Genomic DNA, 17,605 nt, shown 5'->3' with positions numbered 1-17,605 from the left:
ATACACAATGTATGTTACTTCTAGTTCTAAAGGTCCCAGAGACTGGAGAAATGCTGCACACGTGCGGAAATATCCTTGCTCAGGGGTATTTACAGAGGTTGTTGGCTTTTCTGGAAAGACTCTCTGTATCTCTAAGAATTAGTGCCCATAGAGCCAATAGAACCTTAATAATGGCCGGTACAACGTTGGGTGAGAAGGTCGGTCTTATAATGTGTGTAGAAGTTCACCTAGATGTAAGACAGGGTCGGGTCAGGGTTCTGTGCATTGTACTAGAGCTTCTTAACACATTCATGAAACTAAGTACTTATGGACCAGGCATTGTGCACAGAGCAACACTGGGAATTACCGTTTTTATGTTTTGATAGATCAGGCATTTTGAGATATGGGGATAACCTATCATTTTTATGATTTTTTTGCTTATTTTTATATCAGTTCTAGGGAAAGGGGGTGATTTAGATTTTTAGGTTTTTATATATATTTACCTTTTTTTAAAATATTTTTTTAGATCCTAAAGAGTTCTTTAACCCTTGTATGTGTGATCAAATCCAAAACGGGGGTGTTATCAGTGGGTGTTGGTTGCAATATGCAGTAAACACCCACTTTGTACAGAGAGGTCTTTTCCTATGAGCCCTCTCAATGCGTTGGGAAGGTGTTAATTAGCATATGGATTAAAATAGGAATTTATCAGGAACGTCATAATAGACAGAAATAATAAAGGTATTTTTTTAAATTATGGTACATTTCTCTACAAATTGCTGCCAACAGATTATGATGCTTGGGGAGGGAGTAGACCTCCTTAAGGTGTTTTTTTGAGGACAGGATAGGGAATCAGAGTCTGAATGCTGGGGGTCTATTTTTGGTTGGCGCCAGTGATCACATGATATGGTGCCCTCTAGTCACCTTAGGTCACCTTTGCTTCATAATTGTAATGCTTGTACTTAGAAATCAACTCAAAAGGACTCCAGTTACAGAACCATGACTGATCTTAAAGATGAGATCCTTATCTTTAATATGACACCAGAAGCATGTTTCCAGGTACCAAAGAACCAAAGATAGATTCATCTGTAGTGACACTTGCCTTGCACCCAATAAACTTGACTTGTCTCATGTGAAATAGGATGAGAAGAGTCGTATTTTGGGGGAGATGTCACATAAAAGAGGGAATTCTAGGAGTCTGATAGTTTAGTGGGGTAAAATCTGGCGACAGGTTCCCTTTAAGTAATTTGTATATGGGTGTATTGGAATACTTGAAATTCTATGTACAGTATTGGGCATCAAGAAGGATTTTACTGGTGGGTCCTAGGTATCCCAGTCCTACACTGCATATGCCACCACATGTTGTATAGAATATATACGGGCCCAATAACTCTCCATGGGGGACATGTTTCTTTATGTTGACGTATTTTTTTCTCTTTTTGCTCATTTTTTGGGAGTATTTCCACATTTTTGCACCTAGGCCAGGGTGTTATGAAGTTCGCCCGATGTATGTGTGTATATTACAGTGTTCCTAATGTATTTTCACCACCTATTTTGAAGCAGAGTCTAGAATTTCATGCGATTGTTCACAACGGTGTAAATAAAAATCGCATCAAAACCGCATGCATTTTTTTCCTGTGGCGGTTTTAACCGCATCATCAGCTTCACAGTATGCATAGCCCTAAAAGAGGCTATTCTCAGTCTCAGCGGGACACATGACACTTTACAGAGGGACCATCTGTCCCTGCCTCACACACCCATCAAGCGGCCACACCAGTCAAAGACCGCGGAGCGGCCAATCACATCCTTCGTTTCATTTCACTATGGCCGGGAGATCGTGCCAGGTCGCGCTGTGGTTTGCTGACTGTGTCGAGCTCGGCCACTGGCTACATTGTAGCGTGTGGGCGAGGCCAGATGCAGCTAGGAAGTAGTGTGTGGTTGTGGGGCGCTGCGCGTGCGGCAGATGCTGCTGTGCACCGAGCGGTAGGTATCAACCTACCCTGTCACCCCACTGCTCATCCTGTGACTGCCGGGGGCCGCTACTGGTACAGGAAGTAACTTTTACCCTGTCTATGTAAATGAGGCTTCATGATTGTGTGCGGAGTAGTACATCTAAGGATATATTCACATTATGCGGTTTTTGCAAATGGTCTTGTCATTTCAAGTAAAAAGTTTTACTCTTTTACTAATAGAAATGCAACAAAAACTGAAACGGATCCATCACATGTTAATATAGGGTGATGGAATTTATGCTGTTATTTTGGGTTCTGTTCACTTCTGCACAGTTTTTTTTGGTGCCATTATATAAAAAAAAAATAAATAAATAATGGCTTCTTGGTCACGTGATGGACCCTACTGGTGCTCATCAGGCCCGAACATTTTTTATAATGGTATCCATTGTTTTTTTGCAGTGATCATAAAATACACTGGACACAGATGTTTATGTCCGATGTAGTCACAAGGAGGGCGTTCTCCTTATTTTACAGTGACTGAATTAAAAATTCAGCGTTGATAAACTGAGCTTCAGTGGAGACGTTGGATTTACAGCGCTTACCTGTGAATACATCAGACTCATAATTATATGTCCAGTGGATTTTAAAATCTCATTGATAAGAGAAAAGATACACAAACTTTTAGCTTTATAAGAAAGTGGATCTGTGCCCTACCCCTGATGTCAGACAAATGGACATGAAGGCTGCAGTATCGGTTTCTGAGGTGACATGTTCCTGTTAGGCATCAAATGGACTCACCAGTCACCAGATTTTACCCCATTAAACTGCCAGTCCCCTCAGGTGGGTATAAAATGTCCTTCCCTCATTTATTCAAAATCTCATGAAAAAAAAAAGTGAAAATGAGCAGAGAAGAGTCAAATTTGTCTGAGATGAGTCACTTTTAGAGGCTGCAGGGGAATTGTCACTTCAGTTCTATAGTACGTAGAAGCATATAGGGGAAGTGAACAGGAATGGACAGTCTTGCAAATCTTCCTTTGCTCAGTTTTAGACCCTTATGCCACATAAAAATCTAGAAATTCGTTGGTGGTCAGATCTGTACTTATCTTTATCACTTTTTAGCTATTGTAAAGTAATATTTTTCATTTTTCTCTTTTTTTTTTATAACCTCTACCCAGGCTGGCATTGCCCTAGGACTACCCCCGCCCTACTTCCCTGCTCCTTCCTCTTTCACCCAGTTCTGTATACTCCACGGATGACCCTGATTTCCTCACTGATGTGACACATAAAGCGCTATACACAGGGATGATCCACCATGTCTGTGCCCAGTGCTGTGTAATATTCTACAAGCATGGACTATCCTCTGGCGGCCATATATACATCCTACACTGTACACAGAATCCTGTGTGTGGATACATCCCGTAGATCCCATAACTAATGATTACTGGATACTCTTCTGTATCAGTTCTCAGGCCTCCCCTATAGCTCATCATGTCTCAAGGTGTCTCCCCCCCTCTCCTTCTATGGGTGGAAGACATGTGTTTGGTTCTGTTCCTGCGGACCCGGCGGCTGCTTCTCCAGACGGGGATTTTGTGCTGTGTCCTCCTCCTGCTCCTCTGGGTGTCCGTCTTCCTCTATGGCAGCTTCTACTACTCCTATATGCCGACTGTGAAGTATTCCACGCCAGTGCACTACCAGTACAGGTATGTCTGTCTGTGCTTAACCATATATGTCCAGGGTTCTGTGCTTCTAAAAACACTGCCACACCTGTCCATAGGTTGTAAGTGGTATTGCAACTGTGGTCTGTTCACTTTACTTCACAGCAATACCAGACTCAACACAAGTGTGGTCCTGTTTATTTAGATAAAGCAACCATGTTTTTGTCAGCCAGAACAAATCTTTAAAGGGGTCGTCCACTTTCAGCAAATAATTGAAATTGTTTGTATAATGAAAGGTTATACAATTTCTCAATATACCTTCTGTATCAATTCCTCGCAGTTTTCTAGATCTCTGCTTGCTGTCCTTACATAGAAAGCTTATGTCTTAACTTCCAGTGCATAAAAGTGGACAACCCCTTTAAGTCGAAAGAAAAATATGCATCTCAAGAAATGTACATGTCACAAAATTTGTAAGGCATTGCTCACATCAGGGGCCATATGCAAGCGAGTTTACTTGGTGACTGGATAGAGGTACACAAGTGCTGTCTCATGAGGTATAGAGGGGTCACTTGAAATTAGACGCCACCTCGCCAGGTGGGACAGGGGTTGGGGCATTCGTCATGCAATTTCTGTGTGTTAGGGCACATTCACATGGCCGTCTGCGGGGACGTACATGCGGCCGCATGTACGTCCCCATAGACGGCAATAGTGGCGCGGCGCAGATACGGTGCCACACATGTGTGGCACCGATCCGGGCCGCACACCGCAAAAAGATAGAGCATGCTCTATCTTTCGGCGTGTGTGCGGCCGTGCGCCACTATTCTCTATGGAGGGAGGAGGGGCCGCCTCCTCCTCCTGTCCAGCACACGGCGGTATGCCAGCACGGCGGGCATACCGCTGTGTGAATGTACCCTTAGCATGGTGCATAGCCTTAAAGGAAAATTTACCATCAAAATCCATCATGATAAATCAGTGACTGTGGTAATCTTCTTTTATTTGTTATCCATGGCCTCCTTCCTTCTAAATGAACCCCGTCCCAGTAGCCTTTCAAGTTCATTAAAATACTTTTCCAAGTTGATTTTTAGAAGGAATGAGCCCGTGGATAACAAATAGAAGATAACCACAGACGCGGTGCCTGGGTCTATGAGTAAGTGTCCCTGGTTTATCATGATGGAGTTTGATGGTAGCTTTCCTTTTAAAGGACATCTATCACCAGATCAAGGATTGTATACTAGCACACTTACATACTGGTGTGTGGCCCCTCTGGCAGGATCTGCTAATCTTTAAGCTTCTTATTCCCTGTTTTTTTTTTTTATGTAAATTATGCAAATAAGCCTGAGGAGCTCCAGGTTCCATAGGAGTTATTTGATCCTGGAGCGCCTCAGGTTCATTTGCATAATTTAAGCCCTTTTTTTCCATTAAAACAAGGGCATAAGAATCTAAAATAACAGCAGTTCCTGCCAGAGGGGGCACACACCAGTATGTCTGTATGTTTGGTTTACCATTCTTGATCTGGTGATAGATGTCCTTTTAAATTCCTACAATAGTAATCTAACCTCTATCCACAATATAATGTATAAATGTAGGTTCTGACTACCAGACCCCCCATGGTCAGCAGAACAGGGACAGTAAATCCCTCTTAGCTGCCCTGTGATTCTGACTTCCAAGTCAAGGGAACACAGAATGAACCAATGCCAACAGTCGGACCTCTATGAATCCGATATTTATCCCGTACCCTGTGGGTAAGGGAAAATGTCTGTTATGGGAAACCTCTTTAATGATTATACCGTAGGCACAAAATATTGGATAACTATCTGATCGGTGGTGTCTGACTTCTGTGACACTCGCCAGTCGCGCTCCTAAGTGATGAAGTTTTAAATCGACCATATTGAATGTAGAATTTTATTTTCTGTTGTAGTTCTATGTATTGCTGCCCATGGGTAACCGGAGTGTGAAATGTACATTTTTATGTATCTTATTTTCTCTCTCCAGCTCTGCGTGTAACCCCTCTCCTGGGGTTCTGTGCTCCTTTCCTACAGCTAATGTATCACTATTGAGGAATAACCGCGACCGGGTGAGTTTCTATATATTGTATCTTTTATACACAAAATCTTCTAAATATTTCTACTTACAGCGACCAGTAAAGTAATAAAATGTCACTCACTGCTCCCCTTTCCCCCTCCCTGCTCCACAACACCAAGGAAGACACTAGAAGAGACCCACTCAGCCACTCGCTGGTTAAGTTGGGTCAAGACCACTTCCTCCGGTGACTGGTTGAGTTGTCCTTTGCTAGTGTTTTCCTGCACCACGCCTCATTCAATAAACTGATTGGTGGAGGTGTTAGGTATTAGACCCCCAAGGATCCCATATTGGCCTGTCCCAAGGATAGGCTATTGTTAAAATCCCAAAGCGAACCAGTCACATTTAAAATTGTCTTTATGAACAACACTTTTAGTAGACTTTTAAATCATGGTTATGGTGGCACTTATCAATCTCTGTTGTGCCGAGTTGTCCCCCAATCCTGAATAAGCCATCACACAGACACTATTGAATCCACCTTAGAGCAAAATGAGATACATATCTCATATTCACTCAACTTTACTTACAAGGATTTTTTTCTTTATATAAAAAACATATATTCAAAAACTCATAGTCAAGAACAAAGATATAAATAGACTCTCTGACTCTATCCTATTTCTATGTTTTCTGATTAATTTTTCCATTATGTGGGTTTATGTATATTTTCACTATGATCAGAATTTGTCCGTAGGTCGTTAAGACTTGCTCTGACACATATATCATGAGCAGATGTTGTTTTAAGAGAGTTTAATTAAATTGGTCCAGGTCTGGTTTTCTAAAGTGCGATCCACTCCATATGGATCCAGACCAGTCAATGTCCAACCCAAAATGGATATTTAACCACACACAACAATGAGGAGGTCTCACAATTGCAAGGCTACTGAGGAAGAAGCATTGCGCTTTGAAACGCGTCTAGCCATTATCCACAAATTACTGGACTCTTACAGAACCTAAATATCCTCACAATTTGATCCACTACACCACCCTCGATATAAATACAAGAAAACTTTCATCTACGAGTCGTGGTTGGACTTGAGCCTATTGTCTGGAACGTTGCATGTTCCCAAGGGCGACATCCTCCGCGGCATCTAACAAACACAGAATCTACACCGTGAAAGGAGGAGAGCGAGGAGTGTGAAACGTACGAACTTGTTTCCCGTGGAAGCGCTCCCGGAGGACATACATAGATGCCGCTGCACGTGGAGGACGCCATCACATATTAAAAACGATTACCAACAGTGAACGTTTCCAGCCCGAACAGAGAGAAAGACGTATATGATCAACCAACCGTGAGTGATTAGACTTTAAACATCGTATACTTTTGACAAACAACTGTAAGAGTCTACACAAGTGTAGGGCCCTACACTTTGTGCAACATAAAAACCTCCTGGATACCAATTTACTCTTAAACAAATTTGTTTTTAACTATTCATTTTTTAATGCATGCAATTTTCTTTTTATGAATTTTCTCATCCCCATGAATTTTTCAGCTCTATGAATTTTTTCTTCTTCTTTATGAATCTTTCCATTGGGACATAGGACTCCCCACTGTATACGGGACTACCAATATTACTATATCTAGAGATTCAATCGTTATTAGAAGGAATATAAATTGTTTACGAAATTGTTTACAACATTTGTTTACAAAATGTTTACAAAACTGTTTATAAAGCTCTAAAGGAATCCTGTCAACAAGACACATATATAATTAAGGTCGAACTAAGTTCCTATATCTACAGTAAGATCTTTACATGATCTGTACGCGGACGTGTTTACATTGTTTATTTCAATTTTACTCAATGTCTGTCATATTTTAGAAACTATTATAAAATTAAAAAAACGTTTTACTTGTGTACATCTGAAACCGTTTTCGATTGTGCCCACACCCATTTAAAAAGATTACTTTTAGTAGACTGGCCAATCATCATTATTGGATGTCACCAGTTATGCTTGTGTATAATTATAGATATCTGAGCACAGTTGTGTCACAGTCACCAGCTTTTACTCCTTAAAACTACCTTTCCCCAGATAGGGTATGAAATATCCATTCTAACAATCACTATTTTATGTTCATAACCCATTTACCTGTAAAAAAAAAAAAAAAAAAAATCTCATTGAAGGTCACATTTAGAGGCTGGAGTGGAACGTCAATTCAAATTGCTGCTGTCTTTGGTTCTGCTGTAATTGTAAAGATGATAACCTAATCATTCAAAACACATAATTCTGGTTTTGAACCACAATTGAGCTACAGGACTTAAAATGAAGTTGGTTAAAGACATTCTCAGAAATTGGATCTTCATCTGCAGCTCACATTCCTAGTGATGTCTTTAACTACCTCTATCTCCAGTTCTATAGCAAAAAGAAGCAGAATAGGGGCATCTGAAGTGACCCTGCCCCTTCATTGTCTCAGGCTCGTCCAAGGAAAAAAGTGACTCTTCTTTTCTCATGGTCACATGACTCTGGAGGAGATTTTTTTTTTAATAGGTAAACAGCTAGGATTTCATATAAAAGAGGGAATTCTTGAAAGTATATTTCATACCCTACCTGAGGGGGACTGTTAGTTTAATGGGGTAAAATCTGATGACCAGTTCCCTTTAATAGTAGAAAATCTACAAGTGGTATGGGAGTTCCTTTCTTTTATTATACAGAGATGTCTTCTTCTTCTCCTCTCTTCACTCCCAGGTGCTGATGTACGGGCAGCCGTATCGTATAACCCTAGAGCTTCAGGTGCCTGAATCTGCAGTCAACCAAGACCTTGGGATGTTCCTGGTTTCAATGTCGTGTTACACCCGAGGAGGAAAGGAGATTTCTTACTCTGCTCGATCTGTAAGATACTGACACTGCTCTCTCTGTCTGTGATTTCCTGTAGTCCTGATGACATTGTGACCTGTTATATCCCTCCAGGCGATGCTGCACTACAAATCTCCCCTCCTGAAAACACTGGAGACCTTGTCCGTATTCCCTTTGTTGATCTCAGGGCTTTCTGAGCAGAAGCAAACGCTTGAAGTTGAGCTGCATGCAGAATATCGAGAGGATTCGGTCAGTCCGTCTAATCTTGGTCATAGGGTTTTCTTAGGATGGACATTTATCATCTAGATGTAAAATATACCTTTCCTTTACTAGACACTTTCTATTCAAACACCTACTCCCTAAAGATGTGCTCTTAGGAACTACGAGGTAATTAGGACCCCCTCTCTATTCTAATAATCAAGCCTTGCTCCACTGTTAAAGGGGTTTTCTAGTTACTACTTATTAACCCCTTCATGACTGCCATACGGCAATATACATCCTACTTGTATATATATACGTGATGACCGTATCTAACTTTAAACGATCATTTCTCCAGAACCTAGAAAAACACTTCTGGTGTCCTGTTTAAGAGGAGAATCTCCCCTTTAATATAATATCATTGTGTTCCTGGGTCAAACAGAACCTAAGATGAAAAAAAATGTGATTTTTAAATGCAGCTCTCAATTTGCGACTCTAAACTTTTAATAAGTGGATATATCTGTTTCACCTAGAAACACAATGCTGTTATTATATCAGTTTTTCCTCTTTAATATGACCGTTTGAAGTGACCTCTCCTCCTGTCAGGTAAAGCCAAAAAAAGACATAAGGAGCGGCAGAAGACACTTTGCAGAAGTACATGCACCCTCTGCCTCTGAAACTAGAAAATGGTAAAGGACGCTTTACATATTTCTAACATATTTTGTTAAAGGTTTATACAATTTTACTGCTTCTTAAAAAAAACTCGGGAGAAAAATACAAAAAAAAAAAAGCATATTGTTTCACATTTTTACTTTTACATTTCTAAAAAAAAAATAAAAATAAATGTTTAAATTGTCCTATCAAGTTAAGGTCTCACGTGTCATGAAAAAAAAAAAGTAAAACACGTTATGATATGTACCGTATATACTCGATTATAAGCCGACCCGAGTATAAGCCGAGGCCCCTCATTTTACCACAAAAAACTGGGAAAGCCTATTGACTCGAGTATAAGCCGAGGGTGGGAAATGCATTGGTCACAGCCTCTCCAGTATGTAGCCAGCCAGCCCCTGCCCCAGGGTATATAGCCTGCCAGCCCCTGCCACAGGGTATATAGCTCCCCCCCCCCTTCCCCGTAGTGCAGCACAACAATACCAGATGGATCGCACAGAAGATCTACGGGTGCCGCCAGAAAGGCGAGTTTTGATTTATTTATTTTTTTGACTCGAGTATAAGCCGAGTTTGGGTTTTTTCAGCACATTTTTTGTGCTGAAAAACTAGGCTTATACTCGAGTATATAAGGTAAATTGGTTCCAAAGATTTAAAGTCCAAAGTAATTTAAAAATGAAGAGAACATCAAATATTGACCTGGACATTCAGGCGAGAACCTCGCTCAAAAAGGGGTTAAAGGCCTGTTAATAGAGCAGATCATCAATATGTAATCAGTCCCCATCAATAAGTCGTTCTGGGCTCCCACTACAAAGTGGACATCCACAACTCCATCTGCTATCTGCCTTCTCTTCCCTTTATGGAGCTTATTTATTAAATTCTTCTTTGTAATGTTCCACTTTTATACTAATTGGATTTCTTACTATTATGTGTCCTTCTCTCTGCAGTATGTACCAACCACAGGGGCTGTGATACAAGTACATAGTGTCCACATACAAATATACAACGCGGAGCTGCGGGTCCATGCACATTTTACTGGTCTCAGGTGAGTCTAAGTGTTGTTACTCACATTTCCCATGTGACCGTGTTATATACAAAACACATAATACGGAAGAATGTAACGTCTTAAGGCCCCATGCACACCCATGTACTGATATCGGTCCCTATAGTCGTCTACGGTGCCCTGTCACGTTGCAGTGAGCACACGTCTTACCGTGAACGGGAAAAAAATATATAGAACATGTCCTGTACAGTATTTTGCTATACTACGACGCTGGCCATTTGCTTCTCTATAGAGAGGGGAGGGGTGAATGCTGCTCCTCCCTCCTGCGCGTAGTTGTATGCAGTCTGGGCGAGCATACATTGGTGTGCAAGGAGCCTACTCTGGACTGATTCGCATCGCCAACATGGAGCTTGTACGTACAGATGTAGATTTCACTAAACCAACAGCCAAGCCTCTCTGCTGTTTGTAATGTTGGTTCATGTGTGGTGCATCACATTAATAGGTGGATTCACACTGCTGTGGTGGGTCTGTGAATCTGGGTCGTGCAGTGTCCTGTTTGGTGGACCGACCACAGTGCCTGGAATGGGACGCCATGCATCATAGTGACATATAATACAAGGAGTCCCTTCTTCCCTGCTGTAATTACAATTTGTCACTAGAGTTTTGTGAGGAAGCAGGGACTCCTTGCATCATAGATCTCTACTTGGCCCTGTGGGTGATCCATGAAAACTCAGACCCACCACAGCAGTGTGGATCACTAGAAGCTATGGAATCCTATCTCACAGTTTCTTTAAATGGGAAGGTGACCAAGCATGCATGTCTCTCACTTTTCAACTTTATGGGATGTGCATATACAAGCAGGTAAGCAGGTGTGACTGTTCTATAGTTTGCCCTAGTTACATCACTACTACATTGCTTGTTTTAGGTAATGATAGGTGACATATTAACATGAATTGTTGTTTGTAATTAACCATCTCTAAGTTTTTGGGTTTCTTCACTTACTTTTGGTCATGTGATCTCTTTGCAGGTATATACTATATAATTACCCCATCATTTCGGCTATAATTGGCATTACCAGCAATTTTGTCTTCATGTGCGTCCTAGTGCTGCTCAGCTATTTGCAGTTTGGATTCGGAAGATCTCGTGTGAGGGTGAGTGGAGAATAAACTGCGTAAATCCATATATTGATAATACACAGTGTATGGAAATGGATAACTACATGACTTTTCTTCTCTCTAGGCTGGTAACAGGGGGCAGGGCAGCAGTGATTCTGGAAGAACTGACCCCCAAGGAGGGAGCAGTACGCAGTCTGGTGAGACCACTTATTACTACTAATGATTTTTGCACCACAATAAACTGGCTTCATGTAGAGACATTTTGGATCCATTTGGACCTTGCTGCTGGTTTGTTTTTCCCTATTTTAGGTTCTCTTAAAAGAGGATCTTTATCCTTAATCTTATCCCACATGTTGTCATTCTGGAGCCTCTTTTTTTTTTCCCCTTTCACTGTGCTGTTCCTTTGTTATTCCTCTTAGAAAAGGCTTCTTGCTTGTCAAAGGGGTGTAGCTTAACACAGTTCACATGAATTCAAGTGACACACCACTTTAAATAATGCTTCAATATCTTTATCAATTTTTCTGTCTGTCCTGTCCTGCCAGAATCTTCATCCTATATTCATGAAAACTATCATAAGGGCCTGGCAGGGCAATTGCTCACGGACAGATAGAGATCACATGACCCTCCATCTGTGGCCATTTTACGGTCAGGAATCTCTGGCTGATGAGGTAAATGACAGGAGGCTTCACTTTACATATCAAGAAAGCGGAGCAGAACTATTAATAGACGTAATTTGATAAATTACCGAACCCCCCAACACTTAAACACACATAACAAAAAACATGAGGTAAAGTGGCCAACCCCTTTAACACAGTTTGACATTATCTGCTCTGTTTGGACAGTTTTACAGTGTATGGGGCACCCCCTTCTCAACTTGTAATGTCCAGCTACCAGTTTATAGATCTATATCTAGCAGGAATAACAGAGGACCAGTTATAAGAAATAAGAGTTACCAACAAAATATCAAGTCTGGACTAATTAGAGGATTTACTCAAAAGAATATATCGACATCCACCACAATGTATTGTTTGCCCAGCAAAATTTATACTGTAAATTACTATGTCGCCACTAGATGGCAGAATTACTCCACTCATAAATGGGTTTGTCCTAAAGCTGGATCTCATTCACTTGAATAGGACTTAGCTTTGGGGGGAGGGGGGAGCTTTGATTTTACACAATGTAGAAAGCTGTAAAATTCTGGTAAATTGGTGACAAAAAAAGTAGTTCCCTTTTTGTCACATTAGTTGTATGAGCAACATACATATCCCCCCCCCCCCCCACTCTCGTAATAAAATATTATTTATTTAATCAATCACTGAACAATAGGCTGCATTTATATTGTATATGTAGTTTCGGAAGTTGTGTGATAACGTGTCTACAGAGTGCTGGTCTTTCATATATTTATGTAAAAAAAATCAACTACTAAGTTGCAGGTTAGGATAAGTATGTCTGTATGACACATTTAGTGAAATTGACCCCTCTGCTCAATCTTTCTTATAAGTTATTAATATGATCCTTTCACCTGGTCACAAATGTAATATTTGTGATCTCAGAACATGGTGAGGAACCAGACGCAGAGACAACTGGTCAAGATGAACATTCTAGAGAGGAATCTTCAGATGACCTGGGTAAGAACCATAGTATTCTACATTTATTAGCTATAAATTACATCATATTTACCCCATTCCCTCAGGTAGGGTATAAATGATCCTTTCTAGTATTCTCTCTTTTATGGTATAACTCATCCATTTACCTATTAAAAAAAAAAAATTAAATCAAAGTCATACCTAAAGTTGCTAAAATAAGTCACTTTTTGCCAGAGATGAGTCACTTTCAGAGGTTAGAAGAATAATGTAACTTAAGGTGTCCCTTACTTAGACCCTATAGTACCAGAAACCATTTTTTGCTGAGATACTCAAGTTAATGCGGTTGGCCTCTTTATCTTTATGTTTTTTGTAATGTGTGTGTGTATTGGGTAATTTACTAATATACAGTAATATAATAGTTCTGCTCTGCTTTCTTGATAAAGTGATGCCTCCTGTCTTTTACCTCATCAGCTGGATATTCCTGACCATAAAATGGCCGTAGATGGAGGATCATGTGATCTCTATCTGTCCATGAGCAATCGTCCTGCCAGGACTGTATGATAGTATTTATGAATATAAGATCAAGGTTTTGTCAGGGTGATTGTTCATGGAAAGATAGAGATCACTGATGCGGCAAAAGACAGGAGGCTTCACTTTACATATCAAGAAATCGGTGCAGAACGATTTACAGTTGTATATTGGTAAATTACCTAATATTCTTCTCCCCCAACAGTTACACACACATTACAAAAAAAAAAAAAAAAAAAAATAAGAGTTGGATCCAACACCCTACAGTGTGTTTAACGTTCTATGTCTCTGGTTCTCTACCTCAAACAATAACAATTGTGATGCAATTTAAATGATAAGATTCTCATCTTTAAAATGACTCAAAAAGCTTCATGGTTCTAGCTGCAATAGATCCCAAGATAGGAGCGCCTGAAGTGACCTCTCTTTATCAGGGGCAAAAAGTGACTCTCTTTCGCTTTATTTGCTAATGGCAAACCCCACATCTGAATTGGCTCTTACTGTGATTTAAACATAAGCAGAGAAGCTGATCCTTGCTGTATCTCCTAGGTATAGGGCGGTCTCCACAGACATTGGGGAGCACAGAAGAGAACGATGTGGATAATGAAGAGGATTTTGACATAAGTGCACGTGAGGACCTGGACACCTCTGGAGCTGTGGGCACGGATACAGGCACAGGATTGATGCTGCGGCAGAGGGTGACTCAGTGCAGTGCCCACTGATGCCCCGGACCATTGCACTCCCTTCCAGAGTCATTGATGGAGTGACACACCTGATCAGGATATTGTTCCCAGCATGAGTGTTATTCCACCCCATCCTCGGTGACCTGTGGTAACGCAGACTACAACACCCAGCATGCCCTGACTGCAGCTGTGTCCTAATGGTTACAGTGGAACAAGATCATAACCTTGTTCCTAAATTGGGCACTGGAAGCTGAAATCTGCTTGTTCCCAGATTTAGTGCGGTGCTTAGGCCATTTATACACATGTAGTCATCAGAAGTTTACTCAACCCACCAAGGATCCTGGCGTTCTGACACGTCCCTTTTCTTCCTTCAATAATCTCTATTGACTCTCAGATTTTTAACCCCTCCTTTCCCACCATTGCCACCTGAGGCTTATCTCACACCAGCGCACAGTAGAATATGATCTTGCGTGATACGATGACTCACATATCTTAAGATGTAGAAATTTATACCCAGCAGCACATTCCACTAACACTTAAAGGAAGTCTCCTCTTTTACCTTTATCACGTTAAACTTTTCCCTGCTTGGCAGACTTACAGACACACCTTAAAGATCTGCTATGTAGCGGTGCATGTAGAATGAGTCCAGACATGATGATGCCATACAAGTTCAGACTATGTCCTCTAATCCACAGTCATAATATGACCTTCAAGGGACACTAAAAAAGAAATTGCACTTGGGGAAGTACAAGATTCTTAAAGGGTCAACCATATTGCACTTGCCCTAGTAAAGGTTCTGTATAGTCCTCCAGTGTCTTGTGAATCCAGAAATCCTGCAGTCAGATGGACACTCCCTTTTACTAGGGTAATTACTTTATGGGTGACTCTATTAGTGTCTTATACTTAAAGGGGTGTTCCCATCTGGGCATTTAATTTAATTCATTCAACAGATGTAAACATTTTGTTCAATTGGAAGTTACTAAATAAATGTTCCTGTGTGAAGATAATTTCTCATAAATGTAGTCATGTTGTCCCTTCCTCGGATACGACCACCTCACATTTAGGTAGCAGTGGCCAGACATGCGCTATTGACCCCTGCCTGACCACATGGTTTCAGCGTTCATTACCACAGGACGGCAGTAACCCCCGGACATTTAATTTCGTTTCAATGTACAATGCCCCCAGCAGAGGTGGTCGTATCCAAGGGGTTAGTCTTGTTTCTAAGGGACCACATGACTACATTCATGAGAAAATATCTTCACACAGGTACATTTTTTTTAAATGACTTCTATTTGAAGAAATGTTTATATATGGTAGATTAATGAATGTGGATGTGAATGCCCAGACGAGGATACCCCTAACCTAGTAAAGTCAAAATTATGGAGTCGAAATCTATCATAGGGTGGCCATACGTATCACTGAAGTCATTCCTTTGTCTCAGGCTACATGGCTTTTTTTGTTGCTCACATTTCTGGGGAATAGAATTGGGGTTTAGGCCTTTATTTCCTGACCAGATGAGAGGCAGATTGCTGTTGCAGGAACTTCCCATGATAGTCCCACTAAACCTACTAGTTTTTGTGCTAACAAAATGTAACCCGTTTCCATGTTGTGTAATCGCATGGGGTCTAGCCACTGCAAACACAAGAAGGGGGGGGGGGGTCACTTAGTTTACAATGTGAATAGAGCTGTGCTGGCAGATTTATCATACGTTTCTGAGGTAAAACTGTTCTAGTTGGCCATAGAAACCAATCAGAGCTGATTGGTTGCTGTGGGCAACTAGAACAGTTCTGCTCTAAGAGACTTCTGATAAATCTCCCCCATATATAATTTATAACCACCACTCTTAATGGAAGGGTTTATTAAGTACAGGGCTCCATTAGGAAGGAATTGAAAATTAGGCAAAAATGTGCTTTCTATTGTGGATGCAGGACCCCCTTTGTTATGATGGCCGAATTTCACTACCAGATAAGGGATAAGTGTTATGAGTGAGATAATCTTTATAGACCCCATACACATAAGAATTACTAGGATTAGCTTGCAGTCTTATCTATGGACTCCACCTCATTCACTTATTGGGAAAGTTGTATTCTAACCCCTGATTCACTGGCAGAGGTCTCTTTCTTTGTTGACAATGCATGCACACTTGGCAATCAGTCTGACCAAGTATGCAAGTGTAGAAAGGAATAGCTGTTGAACAAACTAGTGTTTGGCTACCAGTTAGTAAAACAGTGAAGACACCCTAAAGGGGTGTGTAAGTGTGGGGTGAAGAATATTAGATAATTTACCAATATACATCTATTACTAGTTTCGCTCCGTTTTCTTTATATGTAAAGTGAAGCCTCCTGTCTTTTACCTCATCAGCAAAGAGATACCAGTCCATAAAATTGTCACAAATGGAGGATCTTTTAGTGTCCATGAGCCATCGGCCTTTATCTTTATATTCATGAATACTTTCATCAGGTCCTGGCAGGGCGATTATTCATGGACAGATGGAGATAACATGACCCTCCATCTGCGGCCATTTTATGGTCAGGAATCTCTGGCTGATGAGGTAAAAGACAGGAGGCTTCACTTTACATATCAAGAAAACGGGGCAGAACTACTAATAGATGTATAATGGTAAATTACCTAATATCCTGCCACTCACACTCACACACATTACACAAAACATGAGGTAAAATGGCCAACCCCCTGGTCACACCCCAGCTGAAGATTATACTTTGACATTTACATTATACGATAATATAAGTTTTGCGTTCATTTCTAGGTTGGTTTTCCAGGAAGATTGACAATAGTTAGTTTTCTAGGTTGTTATTTTGTTATAGGGACATGTCGGCTTTAGGCTATATTCACACTAACGTATGGAGGACGTATATACGGCCGACGTATATACGGCCAATATACGTCCTCCATAGACGGCAATGGGCGCACGGCGCCCACACGTGCGGCACCGTACCACTCCGTACTCGGAAAAAAATAGGACCTGTCCTATCTTTCTCCGTAGTACGGCGCCGTGCGCCATTAATTCCTATGGAGAGGGGCTGGGGTGAGCTGCGCTCACCTCCTCCTCCTCTTCCCGTACACTGCCGTTGCCCGGTACGGTACGGGCGGGCAACGGCAGTGTGAATATAGCCTTTGTGTTACACCCAGGGATAGTTTTATGTCTGTACATTGCTTAATTAATAATAGTACATTGATTATTTAATTATAGTACATTGCTTATTTAATAAGTTATTTATTAATATTTTCATTTCTTAGGCCTGAGCCTGGCGATACTTATAGTATCATATTAATACTAGCACAAAAATACACGTAATAGTAATATATTATCACTTTAGGTGCATAGAATCTACACGAGGAACATTCCAGTACTGATC

At 40.9% G+C, this 17,605-nt stretch overlaps 1 protein-coding gene across 3 annotated transcripts; it reads left to right on the top strand.

Annotated features, from left to right (window-relative positions):
* The first annotated feature begins 1,815 nt into the window (after window positions 1-1,815).
* On the top strand, window positions 1,816-16,775 carry BSCL2 (BSCL2 lipid droplet biogenesis associated, seipin). Of its 3 annotated transcripts, none has more exons than XM_072118433.1 (10): window positions 1,816-1,959; window positions 3,104-3,628; window positions 5,576-5,657; window positions 8,345-8,488; window positions 8,567-8,701; window positions 10,264-10,361; window positions 11,347-11,470; window positions 11,559-11,631; window positions 12,988-13,062; window positions 14,095-16,775. In XM_072118433.1, exons 2-10 carry the CDS (start codon window positions 3,417-3,419, stop codon window positions 14,265-14,267), a joined length of 1,116 nt encoding a protein of 371 aa, XP_071974534.1. In that variant the 5' UTR covers window positions 1,816-1,959; window positions 3,104-3,416; the 3' UTR covers window positions 14,268-16,775. The 3 variants fall into 3 exon arrangements, with proteins under 3 accessions (XP_071974534.1, XP_071974536.1, XP_071974537.1); XM_072118435.1 differs by lacking the exon at window positions 1,816-1,959 and adding an exon at window positions 1,999-2,021; XM_072118436.1 differs by lacking the exon at window positions 1,816-1,959 and adding an exon at window positions 2,637-2,768.
* Window positions 16,776-17,605: the final 830 nt, after the last annotated feature.

Source organism: Engystomops pustulosus, chromosome 7, assembly GCF_040894005.1.
Source record: "Engystomops pustulosus chromosome 7, aEngPut4.maternal, whole genome shotgun sequence".
NCBI lineage: Eukaryota > Metazoa > Chordata > Amphibia > Anura > Leptodactylidae > Engystomops > Engystomops pustulosus.
Note: the sequence above shows the minus strand (reverse complement) of the source record. Positions and strands in the feature narration are given on the sequence as shown.

Excerpts from the sequence above, each read along its gene's own strand:
- BSCL2 (XM_072118433.1), top strand. The coding sequence starts at position 3,417 with ATGTCTCAAGGTGTCTCCCCCCCTCTCCTTCTATGGGTGGAAGACATG. Across the intron at positions 8,489-8,566 it reads TTTCTTACTCTGCTCGATCT|GCGATGCTGCACTACAAATC; the intron begins GTAAGATACTGA and ends ATATCCCTCCAG. Across the intron at positions 13,063-14,094 it reads GGAATCTTCAGATGACCTGG|GTATAGGGCGGTCTCCACAG; the intron begins GTAAGAACCATA and ends TGTATCTCCTAG.